The sequence below is a fragment of the Cyphomyrmex costatus genome, unplaced genomic scaffold (genome assembly GCF_001594065.2).
Source record: "Cyphomyrmex costatus isolate MS0001 unplaced genomic scaffold, Ccosl1.0 scaffold302, whole genome shotgun sequence".
Classification (NCBI taxonomy): Eukaryota; Metazoa; Arthropoda; class Insecta; order Hymenoptera; family Formicidae; genus Cyphomyrmex; species Cyphomyrmex costatus.
In genome coordinates, this window is record NW_017277148.1 from 867,093 (window position 1) to 893,353 (window position 26,261).

The following is a 26,261-nucleotide window of genomic DNA, read 5'->3' on the forward strand; positions in this document are numbered from 1 at the left end:
ACCCGTATGAATCATAAACGTTTTTTTAAAGATATATAATATGTCGTTTTATAAACAATACTTTCCATAAAGCAAATTAGAAATATTTACTGGAATCGTCTAACCCTATAAAATTGCAAACTAATTTTGTATAACTTGCTATTTGATTTTTCTCACAAATTTTTTTTCGCGTATGAATAGAGGAAGGGTATGAGAAAATACATAACATGCTATATAGTCTTGCAATCATAAATGTCACAACATTTACTTTGTCGTGTGATTATTTTCAGCGTAATTGTCGTCCGAGCAAAGTGACGTTTATTGCCATTTTATAATTATTGTTCGTCTGTTTATTGCCTTTACAGCGTGATCAGATATCTGCAAATTACAAATCGTCACATTCGCTTTTATGGCAAGTGTGTAAACCTCATAAATTATATATTTTCAATAGGCTGTAAATGCGACATATATCGTTAACATTTATTATATTAATAATAGCCTGATGATGAAATGTGTATTACGTATAGTAGCAAAAAAATGTACAATCACCACATGATGAGAGGAGACAGGAGTGGTTGCTCGTTTCGTGGAAAATGTGGGCAATTTTATCAAATGCCATAAACACGCGGATGTTTCACTGGCGATTCATAGTAATTAAAAAATTGCGTTAAAATTCCTTTTGTTATCGCTTGGAAATGTAGAGTCCTACATTTCAAGTGGCATCGCTCGCACGTGCTTCCGTTATTGCAATTGAACCTCTAAAATTCAACGTAGATAGAACCGTTAATTATTAAGTCCGCTCGAATAAACTGTTACATCGTTATGAGCTTCACAAATTACATTTCATCATTCTACACGCTTTTCCAATGAAATGTATTCATTTGCGCGGTTTATCCGCCCGATATTCTTTACCAACGTTGCTGATACTGTTTTAAACAGAACTGTGATATGATGAAAACGTATTATTCATTGAAGCAGGTTGCGTGGATTTATATATAACAAATAGCAGTTTTAATAGAAAGCGTAATAATTCTTAAATCGATATGCAGACATTTCTATAACGACACACTTTTGCAACTATTGAATGTAAGAAAGATAAAAAGGAAGTTTTAAAATAATTACGATTTTCTTCTTTCTATATTTTCTTTATATTTTTTTATTACATGATTTGTTAGTTATTTCTATTTTTTATATCAATATAGAAATGTATTATAAATTTTACTTTGTATTGCTCTTGTACTGTCGATATTTTGATTTATTTATACCCGAACAACACACAATTAGCTCAGTTCGTATAATGTTGACGTAATCGCATATAATTGGCACCTTGTATGACATACTAATCGTAATCGATAAAAAATATAATCGGTTTTCCCGTAGAATGTAATTCGTACAAAGGTTTATGGAAAATGAAAGTCAACTTACATTCCGCGAGATGAATTAGCAAGGTTCAGATTTTAATTGCAAGCGATTGGCAGGCTCGGGTCATTCCTTTTGATTGTGAAACACTGTTAAAGACAGTTCGGAGCGATTTACGTTTATATACGGTTATCATTGGTTTGTTCCTTGGATACTGTGTGAATTATTACGTCTTATGACATATTCTGCTCCTTTGTCATTTCTGCAGTCATAAAGTTGTCAATAAGTTTATTTATGGCCCGTAATATAAATCGTAAACATTTGTTTTTTCTAGTTTATTCTGGACCGATCTGGAATAATTTTTTTGAAAATTTTGCGAGTAATCAATTTCAACATTGAAAATATTATAAATTCAGATCAATTTTTTTTATAAAATTATCTTTCATAAAATAAGTTTATTTGCTTGTAATATAAATTATAAATGTTTACCTTTTTAAAATATATACGTCTTCCTGTGAATAATTTTTCTAATAAAACTTATTAGAAATATTTATTGCAAACTAATCTCGGCTAATTTTTTTTTAAATTTGAGATAATTAATTTTAATAATAAGAATATTAAATTTGAATTAATTTCTTCTATAAAATAATCAATAAGTTTATTTATAACTTGATATAAATTGTAAAATGTAATATAAACTGTAAAATTATTTGATTTTTTATTACGATACACGTTTTCCTGTAAACAATATTTTTAATAAAACAAATTAAAAATATTTACTGCAAATTAATCTTGGCCAATTTTGTTGAAAATTTTGGATAGTCAATTTTAATGATAAGAATATCATATTTAGATTAATTTCATTGTGTTTGGCAAGAATTTATTACCTAATAAAACTGGTATATGTAATATCAAAAAACCATGTAAACGTAATCCTGCGAAAATTACGTGATGCAAAAAAATACACACTCTTATTTACTAAAATGGCAGAAGAGATTGTTACACCGCGATCTTCTTTTGTGTGATACATATTTTGGTGAAAGTGAAAGCGTAATTCGTCATCAGGAGATTCGGAGAAACGAATGAATACAATACTTACGTATATATGATATACATATATGACGATATACTGTATAATTGATTTGCGCAAATCATGAAAGTTAGAAAACAGGAAAAAACTTACGAAAACGTAAGACGAGGCATGAATCACAGTGTATCTAATTTTAATTTTGTGTAAATATTCATTTTCATAAAATGTATGTCGTGTGTACAGGATATTATACGCGTCATGTTTCTTGAATAAAATTTTGCTTTATGATACATATCTTTTACATAAAAATGATAATAAAGATTTTTTTTAATGAGATAATTTATATACGTCTTGCATTATAAATTTAGAATACGCACCAAAAGAGAGACTAACAATTAAGCTTTTTATTTACAAGATTTTCGTGACTTTAACGTATCTGCAATTTGCTTGTTGATAATTTACTCTAACTAGATAATAGACCGCCATTAATTTTGTGCAAAATATCGTAGATTCAAAAGTGATCGGAATTATAGCCCCTTTCACTGACCTTTGATTAAGTTAATTTATGATTAACTCGCAAAAGTGCTAATAGCAGTTCGATGAATCAGAACTTCTCCACTCTCTTCTGCTTCTGTGAGACAAACTGTGTTCAGTTCTCACGTTGGCGATTGAGTTAACCATTGATTAGCGTTAATCGGAGTTGGTGAAAGAGATTCTTATAGTTCATGCGATTTAACAGGTGATACGATTGAGCGGACATACCGCACGCTATTTTATATAACGCACTACGCCCGTCATTTCGTCGTGCACGCGGTTTATTATAGTTATTTCAGACATAGGACGATTACAATACCATTGTAACGAAAAGAGTTACATTTTGCATAATCGTATCTCGCTTGACGGCGCGGCGCTGTTCGTTTTTTCGAAGCGTTTTGGAAATAGAGAAATTAAGTTTCTCCTATTATCTTTTAAGTTGTCATGCAACATCCATCGTGTAATTAATACATATAATATTGCAATAGTGAAAACTTAAAGTAAAAATCGTCTACATAAGAAACAATCGGAAGAGCCTTTGTAATCTTATACTTTAAAAAAGGAACAGTGATAGTAACTAGAAAGACGATAATTATTATATAAATTTTATATATAGAATTTCCTACATACAAATTGATGGTTATCATGTCTAATTTAACGTCTTTTTCGATGATATTTGGTATTATAATATTTTACGATCTTAAAAAACAATATGACAACGCTTGATAAATTTGCAAAAAAAAAAACCAATTTTAAATACGACCAGTAACGAGTCAAATAAGATCTCGATTTTAAGAAGAAATTATTTAAAAAAAATTTTTGTATTAAGTGTATTGATTAATTGGTTAGACTTAATTAAAAAATTTTTTTTAATAATTTTTTAATCATTTAAAAAAATAAAAAATTTTTAATACTGATCGTATTTAAAATTGTTTGTTTTTACGATCTTCTTTATTATCATAGAAAGGATATGATAAAGTAAAAATTTATTTGAGAAAACTTCAAAAAACACTACGTATATGAATCCTGTATACGCAATGTGCAAATATATTTTATTGAAATTAATATTTACACTATAATTAGTCTGAATGTACTATTCATCGATTTCAAATATTTATTGAAATCATTTTGTTTAGAGAAACGAGATTGTTTGAATGATAATTTCGAAAAATATTTTATTCAAAAGAGAATTGTAAATAAGCACGGTGTTTATGCTACACGGTTCATGACGGATTAAAAGAGTCTTGACGGGCGTGCGCCTGAATTAATAACGGCTTTTATTAACAGTTTGAATAATAGTCAAATCCTCTTGTTTAATGGACTACTAAAGCACGTTTGTGATTAATGTGCTACATTATTCAATAAAGCTTTTGGTCAATTTACTTAATAATTATTACATTTATAAATATTTAGTCAGAAATAGCATTAGTTTACAGGAAGAAACTCCTTTGAACCAGACTACATATGTTTCTTATACTAGATTTTTGAAAGTTTTAAAAACGTACACGCTAATCAAAAATTCCAATACGTCAGATTTTCAAGATAATTGAGATTTTATGTCCAAAAAATGGCTTTTGTGACAATATTTGATACTTTTTTGTAAAAAGGATTAACGTTATCTTGAAATTTTAATTAGAAGTTATGAATGTATCGCTTATTTTTCATAAAATGCATCTTTTTATTTTAATATTTTACTTTTTAGCCATGTTACGAAGGATTTAAGTACATTTTTCTGAGATAGTATTTTTTCCGTCTAATATAAAAATATTAATATAAAGAGTTATAGCAGATTTATTAAATTAAATTTAGTAAAAAGAAGAGCTTGCTATAGAGACTAGCTTAAAGTTTTAAGTCTTAATATTAATTGTTATAAATTACTATTATATTATAATTATTAAAAGATATAATTTTACATCCAATATCGTACTTAACATTACAGAAAAATAACTTTCTAAGTAACGTTAACTTTTCAAAATTAGTTACAAGTTACTTTTTACAAAAAGTAACACGTTATTTTTATAAAGTAACGTTTTCATCCCTCACATTGACAGTGATACAATACATTATTATAATCATTTGTACCATACTTAATACATTAATGTAATTACAGTCGCGATTATTATTATATCGTAATCTACTTAAAACTTAATGCCTGTACTGCGATAGCCGACGACACAATTATCTTATCAGCCATACAAATTGCCAATTGCCATTAAATTGAGAATCGACGAAATTGTCTTCTAGAGCGGAAATATTCGAGATAGCCAGGCGCGATGGTGGTAATCACGTGTGTTTATGCTTTTGCTTTTATTCATATAGATGGATGGATATTGGGAAAAGAGATAGGAAACATATAATAGCTCATGCGCATAATGATCAATACATATTATGCGAGTTGCAAAACTCGGTAGTCATCAATGCGAACGGTCAAAATTAACGCAGATAATAACTTTCTTTATAATTTCACGTCGAAATATTTTTATTCTCTAATCGTTACAAAATGATAGTTCAAATGTATAATGAATTTGCGATTTGTAAAAGAAGTCAAAGCGAACGGTTGAAATTAACGCAATAATTTCTTTTATAATTTCACACGCTACAAAAATGTTTTTATATATTTCTCAATTATTATAAATTAAATACAAAAGTTATTTTTCTTCGCGCCGTACTATGCATATAAATAGGAAATAAATGTGGCAAATAATTCTTTTTTACATGTACATTATATACGTTCTGTTAATTTGAATATTTAGGATTATATAAAAAAGAATTAATAATTATTTTCCATTAGTTTATTCTTTAAAAGTCTGAATCTTTAGAGTAACTTAATATTTTATCTAAGAATTTCTAGATTTATATATTGTCTTTGATATATTCGTATATATAACGATTTCTTTTACGTTTTCTCGTGATAACTGATACATTACTTCTTTATATTAATTGAAAAACAGCCAAGGCTTAATATTTTTCTTTTATTTTTAGCGTTTAGTGTCATAAAATGGACAGATATTGTGAAAGTAGTAAAGACTATTCAGTACCGCATTATCTCACGAAACTATCAAAATGACAATGTGTTCGCTATCCTTTTTTCCATCTAATTCCAACACACACGTCGCAAAACGTAATGCACTCTTTAAATGGTCGCAGAGACAGCTTTGCGAAAGAGACTGCACAAATGAGTGGCTATCTGTGAACCGACGCTTCGAGATCGCCAAATAAAGCACGACCAGGAGAGAAAACGCATAGTAAGACGCGTGTAGTAGTTGATGTAACGCTATTTATGTAATCGTGTTACCTGAGCTATTTGGCATTGTACGCTTTGTAATTTACGTCGACCATATGACACAACAGCGATTAGTATAATGAGACTAATTAGTAATTTTTAATTAGGTACGCACGATCTCGCAGCGGTAACTTATTCTTCGTAAAATGTGTGCGTTACATTTCGAAGATACACGCGTAACTTAAAGTGAGTAGAATAAGAGGTGGGAGAAATGTTTCTCAAACTATCCCTCGGTGGAAAATTTCCTCATAACTTCATATAATTTTTAGAACTTTTATGTATAAATTGCAGAATAATTTACATAATTTATCTTTTCTAAAATTCTTTATATAAGTATGTGAGTCTTGAACGATCTTTAAGATTTTTTATTCTATAATTTTGATGAAATCTTATAAAATCTGAAAAATTTGAGGCAATTTTGCAGAAATCATAGAATGAGAAATCTTAGAATACGTTTGAGAAATTTTAGAATATTTCAGAATTTATATATAAAAATGAAAAATTTTAAGAAAAGATATAGATTTTTTCAGCATTTTTGAAAAGTTCTAATTTGTATAATTCTAAGAAAATTTTTTCTCAAGGTTAGCTTTAGAGTTAGGTAGCTTCTTTTAAGGCTTAATCAACAGGATAATCTTCGACTACATTAACATAAATATTGCGAACATTGCGCCGCTTATAATCTTCTATCAGGCACTCCTATTGCTGCAAGAAAATTATACTAATTAGAGTACATCTTACACACATACACTGACACATTTTGTCAGGCGTTATGATGTCCCAATTTCCTCCACTGTCATCTTAGTATATAAAAAGCATATTGTAGACACCATGTTGTCGCTAGAGTAACGCCAGTTATTCGACATCACGTTTCATTCGCCGGCGACGATTCGGATTGCGAGACGTAAACGGAATTTCAACACGCGGCTCACCAGGAGGAAAAGCGCTTTTACGGCCGGATCCTCAGACATCACCGCGTTCGTTCGCCGGCGTTATCACGTCAGCGGAAAATCCGCATCCGTGAAACGTCAGTGTCGAAACTCTGCTTACAAAGAGACAAACGAACGGGCAGTGGCGTAGCTAGAATTTGTTGAGTATTCGTGTCGAAGTTCATCCGTAGACAAGATGTTCAAAGATACTCAAAACCGTCTGTGTCTTATCATTAAGCACTCGTGTCTAAGGAAGTTATATTTTATGTTTTTATAAATTTGTTAGTTTCATTTACAGTGCGATTTGAAAGACAAAACTGTACATCGCTCATTTACCGTAACAATGATACAACAATGATAAAACAAAGTGTTCCAGAAAATAAGTTTGAATATTGAATTTTGAATCATAAAAATTTTGTATAACATAAATCTTATTATAATGCAATTTTGATAATAACAAATTATAGAGGAATAAAGAATTTTCATTTTTTCTCTATGTTTCCGCTCTTTTTTGCATCTAAAAATTGTTTTTTTTGCCGTTTTTTTTAATATTTTGATTTTTTTAGCAAAAGAGCGATATACGATAAGAAAAACGTTTGCTATTTAAATATGAGGTTCTCTATCCACTAAGACAGAGTATGTAAAAAAGAAAAATAAACTAGTATCTCGTAATATATTATAGTTTCTTATATAATATCAGGAAGTTACGTTTAATTTATACGAATGTTAACATTTTATTATATTAACTACGAGATGCTTTAATACAGAGATAAGTCACAATGAGAATTTTATGCAAATTTTACTGCTCCTACAACTGTTAAGATAATTTTTAAGCGTCCTCTTGTAAGTGCGTTTAGACCGACTATCTTCTTCTTCTACTTGAAGAGAAAGAAGATAATCCAGTGAGCTTTGTAACTCTCCTTTGGGTTCTTACGACTCGTTTGCTTTTACTACGTATAGCTACGCCCTTGACGTTCGACAATTTCACCAGGCTAGAGTCGCGGTTTTCGCGGGACACATTTCTCCTTCCCTTCTCCGTGGTCGCGATGGCGTTCAAGGGAATTCTGCGAAACTAATTAACGCGCGACGTGGATCGATAGGCGAGACGAAATCGTCGATTGCGGCTGGGAGTCCCACTCGGGAGGCTCGCCCGCGCGACTATAAATGTGCAGGTTAGAATCCGAAACTCGCGCAATTACGCGGGTTGCGCGATAGTTGAATATCATGGTGAAAATTAGTTTTATCCGTAAATACATTGACGAGGCCAAAACAATAGTTCGCTTATCATATTAAATCTGCTTATGATTATTGCTTAGTGACTTTCTTAAGGATGTATTGCACATTTTTACAAATGCATTAATATTTATATTTTAAAGAAACTATATACATATAAATTGTGTTTATAACATTCTATTTTTATTGAATGACATCCTTTCATTGTTTAGTTATTTTCTTTGTTATTATTTTTAGTGTTATACATTAAAATTGAAAAAATAATGATAAAAATTTTAATTATATGTGTCCTTTAGTATTTAAATGATTTACGCAAAGTTTAATTGTAAAAAATTAGTTATAGAGATTTAGAAGAAATAAATATTAAATATTTTGTTTATTTATAGAATAACTAATCTTTACAATATAACTTTACATAAATCATTTTGAATACTTGAAGTACTTACGTAAAAAATTAAAGAGGAATAAAGAATTTTCATTTTTTCTCTATGTTTCCGCTCTTTTTTGCATCTAAAAATTGTTTTTTTTGCCGTTTTTTTTAATATTTTGATTTTTTTAGCAAAAGAGCGATATACGATAAGAAAAACGTTTGCTATTTAAATATGAGGTTCTCTATCCACTAAGACAGAGTATGTAAAAAAGAAAAATAAACTAGTATCTCGTAATATATTATAGTTTCTTATATAATATCAGGAAGTTACGTTTAATTTATACGAATGTTAACATTTTATTATATTAACTACGAGATGCTTTAATACAGAGATAAGTCACAATGAGAATTTTATGCAAATTTTACTGCTCCTACAACTGTTAAGATAATTTTTAAGCGTCCTCTTGTAAGTGCGTTTAGACCGACTATCTTCTTCTTCTACTTGAAGAGAAAGAAGATAATCCAGTGAGCTTTGTAACTCTCCTTTGGGTTCTTACGACTCGTTTGCTTTTACTACGTATAGCTACGCCCTTGACGTTCGACAATTTCACCAGGCTAGAGTCGCGGTTTTCGCGGGACACATTTCTCCTTCCCTTCTCCGTGGTCGCGATGACGTTCAAGGGAATTCTGCGAAACTAATTAACGCGCGACGTGGATCGATAGGCGAGACGAGATCGTCGATTGCGGCTGGGAGTCCCACTCGGGAGGCTCGCCCGCGCGACTATAAATGTGCAGGTTAGAATCCGAAACTCGCGCAATTACGCGGGTTGCGCGATAGTTGAATATCATGGTGAAAATTAGTTTTATCCGTAAATACATTGACGAGGCCAAAACAATAGTTCGCTTATCATATTAAATCTGCTTATGATTATTGCTTAGTGACTTTCTTAAGGATGTATTGCACATTTTTACAAATGCATTAATATTTATATTTTAAAGAAACTATATACATATAAATTGTGTTTATAACATTCTATTTTTATTGAATGACATCCTTTCATTGTTTAGTTATTTTCTTTGTTATTATTTTTAGTGTTATACATTAAAATTGAAAAAATAATGATAAAAATTTTAATTATATGTGTCCTTTAGTATTTAAATGATTTACGCAAAGTTTAATTGTAAAAAATTAGTTATAGAGATTTAGAAGAAATAAATATTAAATATTTTGTTTATTTATAGAATAACTAATCTTTACAATATAACTTTACATAAATCATTTTGAATACTTGAAGTACTTACGTAAAAAATTACGATTTTTTTTCATTATTTTATAATACAATATATTTCTGTACATTTCTATTAGAGAATCATCTTTTGTTGAAATAATTTTTAATTTAGATGATAAATTGTCGTTAAATTTTTTTGAGCGCAATCTAGAATAATCTGTTATTTTTTCATAACTTTTTCATTATTTTGAAAATATGTGCAATATATCCTTAATATTGTTGCGATGGCACTGATCGAATAGTGCAAACGATAGAAAATGTTGAGTGAAATGCTTTGTGAAACTAAAGAAAGGAAAAGAAAACGTCTTTCCAATGAGAGTAGCGTCAATGGTATTTTACAGAATAAGAGAGCTCTGAAATCAATTCTTTTGGAACAGATGCAATTAAAAACATGAGTGGAACGTGCCTTATTGTATTTTTGTTTACAAAATTGAAAAACTATATTTATTTCATTAAATCTTCAATTGTGCGCTTCTCTTTTTATTAGCTCGAAAGGAGTCTCTCAGAATTTGCCACACTCATTGCCGACGTTCTTTATAATGGCGCCGCCGAACACCTTCACGGGTGTCCTGCTCCAGGAAATCAACATCAGCGGGCCGCCTATGGGGGGGCTACCCCTGCCCAACTGGCAACGGATGTAGGACAATTTCACTAATTGCAAACCTAAGGAAACGTCAAACGATTTGTTAAACGGGTCGATTCCCTCGGTCCAATCGTCGGTACCGAAAGTGATCGCGTGCCTACGAATCGACGTTGCCTCTTCCGTCAGTGTATCATTAATGATATTTAGCGGAGATTGCGAGGTCACGGAACCCTCCGCCGCTTTCACGTCGTCCGTACGAGAAATTCTACGGGACCAATTAGAGCCGAGCTTGAATAGGACCGAAACTAGCCCATCAGGGGCACGCGTCCCACCGAGATCCGAATCGCGCCTCGCTATTCTCGTCCGGATTCCTGTGGCGTGAGAAATCTCGGTCGGATCGATGACTCCATTGGTTGACCAGAATGAAGGTCTTTGATGAAGGCCGCTATCGAGGGAAGTGAACACCGAGGTCAGCAGAAGGTTGAAGCCTAAAACCGAGCCCTCAATTCCCTCCTCGAGCCCTTTATTAAAGTCCGTATACTCTTGACCTAGGACGATATCGCCGCCTTCCGGGATCACGTGACCGGTCACCTGCAAGAAGCGATTTTTCCATTACCTTTACATTACTTGCGTGTTGTTTTTTTTTTTTTTTTTTGTTAACGTGATTATTCGCGTTTACGGCATTCCATTATATCTCAATATAATTAAGATTAAAACAGGACCTTTTATATGAATGCATTACGGTCAAAGTTAGATGTTGGAGTATCTATTGTATGTATTATATCTAGAGTCAATAAACTTGCGATGGTTGAAATAACTACATGTCCGATTATGATGATCTGAAGTTCGATTGATATACGATCAGACTCTTACTGACTCGTTTATTTTTAATTAAAAACTTTTTCTGTATGAAAGAACGACTTAAAAAAGACAAGAAATGGTTCGGTGGGAATTAATAGTAGAGAAACGCGCGTCTCTTGTTACGAATCTAGATGGTTCGAATTCCTTCGTACTTGATTTCTGCGTCTTTGTGACGAATTTTCGAATAGTCGATTAAGTGAATTTACCTCTTCCGAGCGACCTTGTGACACCAAACGTCCGTCGAGCCATAGAGCGTAACGACCGATTCGATTCTCCCAGCTTTGACATATGTGATACCAACGGTGCTCGCGTATGCGGACCGGTCTTTGGAATACCTCTACGCCGCCGATTTCCAGATGAATGCTTCTTCCGCGCGACGATATCCAAGATCGAATCAAACGTTCCCGCTCGTTTCCTTTGACAGCGAAACAGAATTATGTTTGTGCATCGTTCTCTCAGTGGAAGTATACACCGAGAAATATACCATGAAGTTAGAATTTATGCAAACCGTATGTCTCTCGTCTTTCTACACTACTATACGTATTCAAAATATAATTACTGTTTATATATTGTCATTGATTACGTAACAAAAGTTATATCTATTTCTTGTTTGTGCATGCAGCACAAATTAGAAGCATTATTGGTAATTTCGATTGATTTGTAAATTAAGAGCGTCTATGTTGTAAAAAATATGCGATACAGATACGCGATACAAAATCTCTGATCGATAATCTATCTTCATTTTATTTATTCGAATATAAAGTTTGTATCACTGCTTAAAACTTAAACTTTGATTACCCAGCTGATTTCAAACTTAATAAATTTAATGTAAATATATTTTATTATTTTTAAAATGTTTTAATATATATAATTTGGAACACATGTGTGAAATGTGTTGAATTTTATATTTTTCAATAGAGTATACAATCAATTATTATATTAAAGTTGCGTTTCAAAATTAATATTAAAAAATTGAATGATTGCAAACATTAAAATTTATTTTCTCAAAAAACTTTCTTTTTTCGATTATGTCATTATAGCAAATGAACGATATGTAGTTATCGCGTAATCCACACGCATAAATATTATTTATAGGCGCTATCGAAGAACTATTTTGCTTTCTTAACATTTTTAACAAAATTCTAATTTTCCTAAACGACAGAACATTATTAAGATTTTATAAAGGAATAAGGTTTTAATGAACTAATTAATATAAGGTAATATATTTAATGATAATAGTTCGCGAACCCTTCGTCATAAATACTTAAATTTTCTCTTTCTCTCTCTCTCTCTCTCTCTCTCTCTCTCTGTCAGAGTAGTTAAATCCCGCGAGATTTCGTAATTCGAGCAATTAGCGTTTCGTCAACGAAACTGGTAGCGCTAAATCTCACACGTAAAAAGAATAACGCCGCGGGGCAAAGCATTCACTTAACATGCTACAAAACTTATACAATCTGCGATAGTTGCACGCACGAGCGAAAAGGCCGAGCGTTTTCCATAAGCGAAGATACTTTCCGCGAACTCTCGCGCAATTACTTAGTGAATGCCTGAATGGATAATAGCGCTGCGCCATGTAAGACAACAGCTCTCGTTACTATTTCAGAAGCGTTACAACAATTCCGTCAAAAATGGGACAGAGTGGGCGAAGAGAAGCTCTAAAACGTCTCTTTATTCCTTGTTAGATATTACATCTACTTGGACGTAGTTCAACATTCGTTTAACGGATATTATTATCCTCGACAGAATAGTGGTAAAGTGGATTCTTATCGTCTGCATTTCGAGCATTTGCGAAATGTGGATTGTTTTACGTAAAATTCTCGTCATAGTAATTATCTTATTTTATATTTCCATTGTTAAATTGTAATCTAAAAAATAATTGCAAAGCAATAGAAAAATGACAAGCGTTTTTTTGAATTTGAAATTTGTCAAATTGGACAACATATCGCGAGCGATTGCAGTCGGTAGAAAAAATTGAAATGTTGCGTATAAATATACAGAGAAGAAATTAATGACACGTACGTGCGTAACATCAAATTGTGATTGTATTGAGAATACTCACTTGAGTACGAGAGGATTGAGTGAGGATGCGTGAGATCGCTCGACTTCACCCAAAGGCAAAATGTAAATTCATGAATTTCCGGTACCGGTAATTCCCATCTGAGAAACTGAAAAGTTAAAGTGCTTAGCGTACAACATATCTCGTACGTTATAATTAATTCTGTATAAAAGATGATTTCAAATGATTAGAACTTAATTATCTTAACGTTTACATTAAAAAAAAAACATGGCAACTGTATAAATTTTATGTTATGAAAAATTAATGTATACCTTGAGAAAATTTTTCGTAGAATTTTTTATATAAATTTTTAAAACTTTATGTATATTTTTTAGAATTCTAGAAAAAGATGTAGACTTTTTCAGTATTGTGTGATAATTTTCAGAATATAAATTTTGAAAAAAAATTTCTTCAGGAATATATACAATACATATAAGATTTGTATAGTCATTTATAGTTGCTATTACCATGTCTTTTTCTGACATAAATGTACGATAATCGATTCTTTGATCGTTTTCAAAGTTAAATTTCTCTCAAGAAACATTTTTTTAAATTTACATTAAACCTGTACGAATTTTCTTTAAAAAGATTAAATATCTATTAAATTTAAATTTCTTTCAATGAACTTTATTTTAACAAAATTAGAACCTTCAAAAGTTTTCTTTCTTTTTTTAATCTTGTATCAAAGTTGAATATCGAACATCCGTAAGGAAAAATTTTACGTGGAAAAAATTCCGAGTTAGTCAAAGAATCTTTGTAGGCAAAAGAAAGCGCAGGAAATCTAGGACACGTTGTACATATAGAAATGGGTACGTAGACCATGACGTTTTTTAGAGTGAACGATGAAAATTAGGCAATCAGCGTGAAATTTAACTTTATTTTTCTACGTATTATAGAACTGCCCTCCTGCTCACGTAATCGATAGAAATCTCGGGAGTTTCCACGCTCCGTTAATGCATATGTATCTTTTATATCCGATATGGCGACAATATGGCGATTTATCATTATTTGTTCCCACTGTTTTGCCAGCTTTTCTCTCCCGATGTATCTAAATGCTGAGTATTACGGAATGTTTTGTTGCGCAATCTCTGTAGCCAATTTGACTAATCGTTTACACGAATGTTTCAACGGAATCACAAGAATTCCTGCAGGGCTACGCGGTAAAATACAATCAGAAAAATTTATATGTTTTTAACTGCTAGCTTGAATAATTGAAGAATTTATTATTGTCTGAAATAAATGATATGAAACATTCGGTACGTTTCTGACGTTTAAAATTGGACGTCTAACTTTATTTATGTTTATCTTTTTTTAAATATTCTTTTAAGTAAGAATTTTTAGTAGTGTTCAATAATGTAAAATTATATAAATTATATTACGCACAGAGAGAGTCATAACTTAATATTATGATCTTTAGTCTTGGTGCTATGACATCTGAAATTCTCATTCTATTTTATTTTTCTATTATACTTTCTCCATACTAAATACACATTTAATTACTGAATAATTTACCATATTCCTATCCTTTACCGAGTTGGACATAACATAACACGTTTCGTCACATAAAATTTTTCAAACATTTGAATCTGTACAGGATTATATAATCGGCAAATTATTCAAATTATTTTTTATGTATGAGAAATAATATGAAAATTTTGTTTTCAATTTCATCTAATCAGCTAGTTCTAACATGTATCGAAGAATTTTTATTTCTTAGAAAAATTTATGGAGATTCTCCAAAGAAAAATGAATTTGGAGAAGTATCTAAAAATTTAGCTACGTGCAGATCTGAAAATAACTTTGTTGATGCATCTAAATAATTATCTAAGAATCTCAAGCATGATAAACAATGCAGCAAAAAGTTTTGACATTTTGGTAACCAATTTGAGCGTTCTATACATAATTACTAGAAATTGATTACTTTCGGATTTGTAACATTAAACTGAAATAATAATTCCCCAAAATTAAATTAGATCGTTGATTTGACACTACTAGCATCTTAAAATCTGTAAAGAACTTACTGTGAAAAATATTACTTCAGCCGAAATTCTAACCCGAATCTTCGTATTCCGTGTGAACATTCTCTCAATTCGACTACCGAGACAATTTTATGTAACAACAAAATTACTTTCAGATTTATAGTTCGCTAAATTTTTAGATACTTTAGCTATATCATCCTTTACGTATATTTTTGACAAATCTTTATGAATTTCTCCATATAATAAACTTTGGTTTACGTTAGACTTCCGATTGGATGAAGTTGAAAAAATATAAAATATACTTAATCTTCCTATTAATTCTCATGTGTGAAAAATAATTTAGACAAGAAAGGATCAAATTTACATACTGAAGATCCTGGTTTCGTTATTACACGCGATTCTCACCTGAATGTAGCCCTTCTGCGTTAATTGTACGCTGTGCATCGGCGTGCCGAAATTTTTCTTGGCGCCGACAAGCCCAGTCGATGTTTTCGAAACCGCCACAACGAGCAAGCTCAGAAGGATCAAGGACGTGGAAGGAAGTATGCTAATTCCGAAGTTCGTCACGAATTTCTTCATTTTTATCTGATCATCGCCCTCGCTGCATCTAATTACTATTTCTTCAATCGTTTCGTGACGAAAGTTTGTTGTTTGCTCCTTACGGCCGTTGCTTCTTCTTCTTTTCCTCTTCGTTATATTTACTCCGAAGAGAGAGATTTCTCTTTCTCTCTCTTTTCGTTTCCTTGGCCCACTCTGGCCTTCTCTCCCTTTAATCTTATCCCACGACTATCTGATCGCGATCACGAAAAGAGAGAATTGTCTCCCAACGTTGTCCGTTTAACTCTTCTTACCGACCTCGCCTGACGGTATCCCTTTTTCAGCCGCTACATGCGACGCTGCAAGTTCCCTCGTCTTACCGTCTTTCTGTTCAAACTGTAGAAGACTACCTGGCATCTCCGCCCCATTCGCCGATCTTTCTTCACAGCTTGCCGATTTTTTACAATCACTTGGTCCCTCTGCTTCGCGAACTCTTTTTCGCGACTTATCTCACTTGTCACTCGCCAAGTGACACTTTTCTCGATCAGGACAACGACGCGGATTTTCTGTCCTCCAAATAGACTTCGTCTCTGGATTTTTCTTTTTATTTGCTCTTACCGACACAGGAGCAAGAAACTAAAGTCTTTGTCGTGTATACTTTCTTAGTACACTCGACACGATTGCCGAAAAACCCAGAGAAATCTTGCTGTCTGTACCCTCTTCGCTCGATGTGTAAAAACTTTGGCTAAAAGCACAAGGCTCATGATCTTTTTACTTTCTCGAACAATCTCGACAGATGTCTTTCGGTTGTTGCTTGATGATCTTTATAATTAAAAGCACGTCTAGTGAAAAGACTCTTCAGCAGCCGTGGACTTCTTCTTGTACACCTTCTCACTCCCTTTGTAGATGTATAAAAGGAGTGGAAGAATATTTGTCGTTTTTCTTTTCTTTTATTCGATGTATGATTAACGCCTGGACGAGCTGTTATTTTCCTCTTTTTCTCTTGTTGCCGCTGAGTTGTTTCTCGTTTGCCAAAAAGAAAGGTACACGTGAGTCTCGCCACAAAACTAAACAATCTCCTTTGGAGAGCAAAATTTAGTTCTTCCTCCTTTCTCTCTCTCTCTCTTTTCAATTTTCCTTTTTCATAGATTTTTAGATACAATCGTTCTTTGAAAAACCACTCCCCATTAATTAAATTCTCAGTCAATTCTTTTCTACATCGACAGACTTCTATTTCTTCCGGGCGATTCGCCCGGCGAGTGAGGCGGCGAGTTGAACTCACGGCGACGGTAAACAACGACTAAAGCGAAATTGATGTGAATTGGCCGAGTGTGAGCGCGCGAGTAAGAATCGGTAAGAGGGAGGGACTTTTCGTGGCGGCCGCAGGTTAAAGCAGCCCATTTTCGTCATTGAGCACAGCGTGTAATTTTCATCCCGATACGAATGAGAATGGACTACGAAGATAGAGATTGCCCCTACGGTCCCTACGGATCGAACGCCCATATCAGAATGTCCATATTGGAACGCGCGATCATTTCTTCTTTGCCTGATGTATATCTGTATCAGACCTATTCACATTTATTCTCATACCTATTTACCACCGCGTTTGTCACGATCGATTTCTGATACAGACAGTATAACGAAAACAAAGAAAGATCGTCGACAATTGCAGGTAATGAAGAAATATGAAGAAATGTAGATATGAAGAAATATAGTATTTACAATGGATGCCTTTTGTATTTCGAAATAGAGATAACATAATACGTCTTGGCTAAAAGTATTAAACGCTCATATCTTTCATTTACGTGGAATTTACTTGTATTGTTTTCTATTGATTATGACATTATGAAGTTAAAAGAGTTTTTTAAACAAGTAATTTAGCGTGCGCAAATACACATAAATCAATTTTTTAGTTAAATAATAGTTAATGAGGCTTCTAATATTTTTGTTCTGTATAAATATCTACAAAGTACGGTTAGAGAATCTTGTGACTATCGTTTATCACGATTGATTTTTAGTACAAACGGGATAACAAAAATAAAGAAAAATCGTCCAATTGCAGATGAAAGCAAATAAAGAAATACAAAGAAACGCGGATATGAAGAAATATACTTGCAGTTACATATATTTTTTACTTTTAAAATAGAGGTTTTGAAAGATTCTTACTTGAGATAATATTTTTTCCGGGTTTTTCAATTTAATACAAAATGGTAAAATAGTACAAACACGGTCGCGGGCAAAAATTTATTGACCGCGTTTCGCCATACTAACTCCGGTATAATATGCAAGAGAAATAGCTTCATTTTATTAACTGTGTTAGAATGGTTGACTTATGCGGGATCGCTAATTATAAATATGTTCCGTGTATCGTGTAGTCTGTTATATGTATTCTCGAGTTTTTTTGAACAATTTAATGCACTTCCAACATAGTAATATAAATGGCGATTGTGTTAGAAAATGTAGGATACTAAAAAAATATTTGGTTGAAATTTAAACGAATCAGATTACATTAAATCAGAATTCCGGTCACATAATTGGACATCTGATTATCTCTGCTAGAATTCTGATTGATATGATCAGAATCAACTGGTTTATTTATTTTCAACCAGAAAGTTTTCTCAATGTAATTGCTGTGTGTTTGTCATGATCGATTTCCGATACAAACGGGATAACGAAAACAAAGAAAACTTGTCGGTCTAATCATTACATATGATGAAAAAATATGGAGAAGTGCGGATATGATGAAATATATTATATTTACAATTATGTAAATGCTTTTTACTTTCGAAATAAAGATTTTGTGATATTTTTATATGAAAACACTACACGTTCTGGCGATTTTTTCAACAATATAATACACTGGTGAGACGAATAAATTGCGGTCGCGAATTATTATCGTAAAGAATTTATTGACTACGTTTCGTCACGCCAACTTGAATGTAATGTGCGAGAGAAACAACTTTATTTTATTAACCGTTTAAAGCCTTATGCGGGATCGCTAATCGTATATTCTGTATGTGTCATGCAGTCTGTGTGATCGATATGGGAAAGTGAATCTTTCGTGGAAAGTTGGCGAGGCAAGCAGCGCGAAACAAACGGGATGATACGGCGAATAACTTAGGCATTCCATGTTGCAAGCGGGAGCGGAATTACAAACGCTTTATTGCGCGTATAAATATTTCAAAGTGCATTTCAGAGCTAAATAGAAAGGTTCAAGGCTCTGCATTGTCGACCTCGCATTTAAAAATATACTTTATATTCGAAAACACAAAAACATTTATAAAAAATTTGTGTTTTTTTAATATATATTTAAATTTACTATTATAGAAAATATTTTATGTTTGTGTTAAAACTGATCCATTCAGTCTTTCTTAAAATTGTTGAATTTTTCAAATACCGAATGGTATTTTATAACATAATGTAATTGTGTTATTTGAATATTCTACGTTAAATTGATATTCAACATATTTCTTAGTATTAAAATAACACAATTTGTGAATAAGTGAACAAGCGATTTAAAAATAATGTATTTTAAAACGTAAACTCTAAGATAAGTGAATAAAATGTGTTAATTTAAAACACATTATAAATGTTAATTTTAATGAACAGATGTGATTTTCTACAAATTAGATCACTATTACATTTTTTTTGTTAATTTTTTATATAATATTTATTTTATTTTTTAACATATTTACGTTAATATAAAAATTAATATAAAATTAAGTTAGTTGTTAAACAATTGACAATTTTCAATGTTTTAAATTTAACAAACATTTTCCAACTGTCCAAGTTAAATATATATACACGGGACAGTGACCGTTAAAATGATCATAAAAACGCGTTGGAAATTCGCGTTGGAAAGCTAACGTTAGCCGAGACTTGAAACCAGTTACGAAAGCGACAGTCGGAAGACGCTTGTACATGGACAAGACTCTATCTCGACAAGATAACAATCCCGAGCAATCTCGTTAAAAGATTCGTTTGCAAATATTATGATACCTAAACAAGAATCGACAATTAACTAATAGGAGAGTCTTGCAACCTCACGTAATTAGTGCTGGTTACCACAATTACCATATTGCCCTTTAATTGACGAACAAACGTCCGACGTTTGTTGCACCATACGTCAATTAGGTGTTCATTGCGAGTCTTGATCGGCATGAAAAATAACCGCGATTCCTCGGCCTTCGAATTATTAGCGCGTGACCCAAATCGTACTTTCTGACAAGTTCCTTTCTGATTGCAGACTGCTAAGAACTCGACGTCCGGCAGTGGATACTATGTGGGTGGAAGCAGCACTCTGCCGCGTGGTGGGCCTCTTCTAAGGGCGTACAGTCCGGCGGCGTCGAGCGTCGGTCCAAGCGCGACCCCGACGCAGCCGAAAACTCTCACCACACCAGGTATACGAATGTCCGCGTTTCCTATGTCTTCTCGTTTCCACGTGTGTGTCATCGTGCACGCGTGTTGTACATAAACACGAGTTTCGCTCTCGAGACCCTATCGACACGACTCATCAAACGAGCGGCCCAACAACGCTCGAAATATCGTGTTTTTGCGCTAAATTCCTGACACTACTGTGCGTCGACACGTGACATTTATTGCCGATTGTTAATTAAAAAATTCCACCTATTAAATTTGGAGTAAACACTTGAAAATTTATGGCCTGATTGGAATAATGTTTAATTATCTTACAACTCTTCTCTAAATAGATAATTAACCGTTGCAATTAATGTTTACAGGATTAGAGAAAGAGAAACACAGAAATTAATGTAATTTGTAGAATGTATATTCTCTTTCGAGTTCGTGATGAAGCTGCTAATAATAAGCAAGATGTCGCATGTACTTCTAAAGAGATTACAGAGCGACAACTTTGGGCCGCTCTCAATGGGAATTTACCGCTTCGTGCGCCTATGCATTTCCTTCACGCCTGCACCAATGTTCTCTGTAGTAGTACACCATCCCCCTTGTGAGATCAATGCAAACATATTATGCAACGCGCACGCCCCGCGTAAAATTTTGCATTCCCTCAAATAACTTACCTAAGGTGACCAGAAACCTTTCTGAAAAAGACGTCATTGATTTAAAATCCCAAAATTTTCTTGACTCTCTCAGATTTTGAGAAATCGATGCAACACGAGCGTAATATGTCCTATGTATTACGTCCTATCTTAAAAATTGTAAAACCAAAAGATTTTACAAAATTCATGAAAAATTCGGCGAATTGGAGGACGAATTTAAAATTTGATATCTTTAAAAAGGAGATTTCTTTCGGTAAGAAGAAATTACGAGGAATTGAGAAACTGGACAGAGCAACAGAAAATCAACTTTTTCTTTATTATTTGAAAAAGTTAGATTTTATTTCAGTATAAGACATATTTTATATTGACATTGTAAAATTCTGGTCGCCTTTTATGCAATACGCTTAAATTGTTCATTTTGACGATTCCAAACACCTGTGTACGCGATATATAAAAAAATGAGAATTTCTTTAATCATTTTGCTGAAAATTGGTCGAAGCGACTAGTCAATCGACTGAGCGGCTGTAATTATTTTATATGTAAGTTCATGCTGCAATTTATAGTGCGAGCATATAAGTACCAAAAGCAAGATATGCATGAGGATCATATTATACAAGTATATTCACCCGGCTTTATAATCTGGAATAATTTTTACATTTTAATGCAACAGAGTTATCTAATTATTATTTCTTTAGAATAAGCAACATACATTATTAATAACATTACGAATATAATTATTATATTTATTATTTATATAACAATTACACAACAATTGTTCTTCAATCTTTGGAAACTGTAATAATTATATGTAGATGATTGTAAATGTTATTCCAGGTGAAATACAAAATTTACTTGCTATATACTATAAGCTCTAGCATTTTAAATCATATTTCAAGATCGTTATCTTCGCGATTTAATTGGCTGAGAAAGGAAGAGAGTGGCATGAGAAAGGAATAACGATTGTTCGTAAATTAGCGCACTTTCCTCTTGAAATCTTCCTGAAACTCGACCAATTTTTTCAAACGCCTACCTCGTGCTTTGAGCTTAAGCGCATATATCCTAACACAAACGCACACACTCGCAATCGCTTTTCATTCTTCATATTTCCGATCGACGGTTGCAAGGTCGTTTCGATTTTTAATCGTACAACGGAGATCGTTACGACCGTCGGCGTTTGGCCGAGCGCTATTCGAGAACTATTCAAAAACACTTAACAGGCTATCTGCTAGTCCAAGGGGAAAGGATGGCCTCATTTCTGGCTGCCAGCGTTCTCCTTGTTGTCGAGAGAAACGTTTTACACGGAGATACCGAGAGAAACTGATTTAGGACGCGTGAATAGCCCAATCGCACGCAGATCGATCGTGATTAATCATCAACCACTATGACGAGGCATATCTATTTTGTATAGTAAAACACGCGAGCGTCTGCTAAATGCTGTCAGCCAAGAAAAAAACGTCAAACGGAAGCATTTTCTAAAGAAGACATTTCTCTTGACGCTACGATTATCGTAACGTGGTCGAGAAGTGCATATATGTAAAAGTCGACAAGCTGTTACGTCAAAATTTCAATGACGCTCGTAATCGCGCGGTTATACTTAAACTCGTAGTATAAACCTAGGTGCATGACAATCATCGATAAATTTCTAACAAGGAAACCTCGCGAGGTGTCAAATTCTAATTTTAATGACTTTGTATACGTAAAAGTTACATAAATTAATGAATTTGGAAAATATCAATTGAGAGGCTAATGATTTTAAGGAAATTACCCCTTATACATTTTGTTAAATAGCTTTTGGTTTTTTATTACATTATATCTTAAAAACATTTTTTAATACCTTGAATAATTTTTGAGACAGAATAAAAAAGCTGGAAACCGCATAAGAATTGATTTACTCCTGAAAAGTGTTTATTAGCCGCCTGATATTTTCCAAATGTTCATCTAATTTATATGTAACCTGTATGTATACAAAATTTTATTGCAATCGAAGTTTGATATTTTGTGAGGTTCTCTTGCAAGAGACGTGACTGTATAAATTTGTCAACGCACCTTTTTATTCAAAAGATTCCCAGTCTCCGACAAATCGCGCGCAATCGCTGCTCTTAAGAATATTATCACGGCCTCACTCGAATCGGTTGTATTCACGTTTTAGAAGTATCGAACATTTGTGTGGACACGCTGTATGAATTTCAATTAGATGTGGCACACGAAGTCCGCGGTGAGACGTGAGAAAATGGTCCAACTGCCGCGTGGATCACGGTACTTGTTCACTTCTGCATGTGCACTGAACGTCGAACGGCTTATTGGAGGGTGACGGAGAAACTGGAAATACGTAAATCGGAGCACCTGGGTACATTGGTTTTTTGTTTGGTTTTTTGGATGGTTGGATAGGTGTTGGCGGGGTGCCGCCGGCCAAGCCGCTTCGCAGCTACCAGTGTGGTAAGAGTCCCCTTGGAAGCCTCGGGGGCTCGGCACGCTTCTCTAGAGACAGCTCGGTCTCCCTCTATAGTATACCAGGTCAGTAGTATCCTTAAACATTCGTCAGACACAGCTCGATCCTTCCGCGACGGATTGCGATCGCGGGACGCCAATAACACGTGCTTTATGGATATCTCCGACTGATCTTTGAAGTTCGCGAGCCAAGCAATAACGCCTACTTTGAGCTACACTGCAATAAAAATGACCGCAAATGTATGTGTGTTTTAACAAAAATAAAATATCCGTTGAATGAATTATGTACAAAATACACATAGGCGATACAAGAAATATTAAAGCTGATTACTACCTAAAATTGCCCATGAAGCATTGTATATTGCTGAGCAAAACTGCTGATTACTAATATTACTAATAACCAGAATTGAGAAAGTTTCATAAAAGTAACCTGTTACAATTTAGTTCTTTTCTCTCAAAAAAATTTCTTAGTTTAATTATAATATTAATACAAATATTTACAGAATATGATAATTTTCAAGAATAAAAATATATTCCAATCTCAAAAAGAATAATTACTGACTGTTCAGTATTTTATTTTGGTCATATGTTGAGAAATAAGTTATGATATGAAGTAGAAAAGTAGAACTATAAAAGTAACTATTAAATTAGCCGCTAGTTAAAATATAATCAAGTTAACTTATAGTTATAAATGGAGAGAAAGAAACGAAATTGAGTTATATAGCTACTGAAAAAGAGTAATTCCAACTATAACTTTGTTATAAGTAACGAGTTACTTTCCAACTCTATTAACAATGTTCTAGTAAATATGTAATTATTTTACACGCAACTTACAACTAATTACTAAAAAAAAGTACATTGGAAAAAAGCACCACCTTATATGTCCAAGTAACAATAAACATTTTTTTTAAATAAGTAAAGAAGACTTAAATGCAGTCGAGACTAGATCTTAATGTTGCTTAATAATATTTTATATGTAAGTTTTAAATACATTTTTTATATGAACTGTACGCCAATTTAAAAATGCCGGACATAAAAACAATTCTAAATAGAAGTTAAAATAATAATAATAAAATTGACAGTCAATTTGACAACGATGCTAATATGCATCTTAAAATATTGCAAAGAATTCTTTTTTTATATATTATAAAATTTTATAAAACATTTTTAACAATTTGTAGCGCATACTTTTTATACAGTTTCCGATTAATGATTTTTATAACGTTATTTATTTTATTATATAATATAAAGATGTCGTTATAAGCCTTACAAATTTTATACAACAGCACAATCAGTTGCATATTGTATATAAAATAAAATATGTAAAATCTATTTATAATGCAGAATAAAATCTAGTTACTCGTGAAAAATAGCAACGTTATTTATTGTTTACTACAGCGATATGCATATAAATCCTAGCGGTAGATAAATCTCTGCAGGCTTAATGTAAGTCGTTTCAAGATCGCAAGCTAATCTTCGTCTGTCCGAAATTAGTAAACGTACATTGTAAACGAGAAATCTTTTTATATCCTTTATGGAAGGAAGCTGTTGGGCGAAGAGTAATGGTACAGGTTATGTGAGTAAAGGACTAATAAATTTCAAACGTAACAGATGTGACAAAAATGTAACAAATGTGGCATATTTGTATTAAGGAGAAACTGAATCATGGGGATGGTTGGCTGTTTAGAACGCAGAAAAATCATAAAATTGGCAGTGGCGATTAGCCAAACCGGGTCGAGTCAAGTTTTAATTAAACGACCTCGAGACCGTGGAAATAGTGTTGGGAATAAATGTGAATGGAATCCGCTGGTGAAATTTATGCCGTTGACATGTCGCGCGAAGAAAGAAAACTAAAACTTTTTTGAGTATTGTAAAACTAACCTTCTTTCGAAAATTGATTCAAAAAATTTAAAATGTGTAATAAATTATTTACTATTTTTTTATCACTAATTTGATCAAAAATATTTAACGTAGCGTCTAATAATTAATTTTCTTTATTTAATTTAATGTATGATAATAATATCTTGTGAAGTATTTTAATTTAATGCAAGCGCGGAAAACCGCATTATCAGTATTCTCGTAAGTAATTTTGCTTGTAATTAAATTAATGGTTATGGCATAACATACAAAGTTTACAGCAACTGTAGAGCCATTACAAAATTATCGTGATTTTACGTATTCCCAACACTAAAGCTAAATCCCTCCTCATAAACATCTAGAAACTTCCTGCGTATGTCATTTCCCTTATACAACGCTGTGTGATATCATAATGTACGGAAAGCAGCATCTCTTTCATCTCATTTTTCATCCACTCCCTCTGTCACTCGAGAACTGTAGTTGTATGTCCTCCCATAAGAAGCACGATCGTGAAAGAACTTTTTTCTTATCCTCTCCATGTCGTAATGACTGATATAAACGACGTTTCCTCGTCGATACCGTCCCCTAATTGTAATTTCATTTGCACATTTCGCGCACCACGAAACTCATACTCGACGGAGGTATCGAGCCATGAATAGATGATAACAATCATTAAAAAGCTGTCTTGAAAAACACAAGGAACATTGTATAGAACAAGTAAAACAAACGTAAGAATTCTTTATAATTGAGTTTTAATAAAATAATTGCTGATTTTGTTTTGTAACCTACCATTTCTTGGCTTTAGTCGTTTATTAAGATATATGTTTGGTTTTTTGTTAATTATTATTTAATAATTGATATTTTATTTTCACAACATTTTTCCCACGTTTAACCCTGGAATGCTATCGTATCTATAATA

At 32.7% G+C, this 26,261-nt stretch overlaps 1 protein-coding gene across 1 annotated transcript in view; it reads left to right on the plus strand.

Annotated features, from left to right (window-relative positions):
• The window catches only part of LOC108775601 (coiled-coil domain-containing protein AGAP005037), a 117,220-nt gene that overhangs the window by 51,201 nt on the left and 39,758 nt on the right, over positions 1 to 26,261 (plus strand). The window contains exon 6 of the mRNA XM_018542018.1: positions 20,266 to 20,419. Coding sequence (XP_018397520.1) covers positions 20,266 to 20,419 — 154 coding nt within the window. The remainder of the gene's footprint in view (positions 1 to 20,265; positions 20,420 to 26,261) is intronic.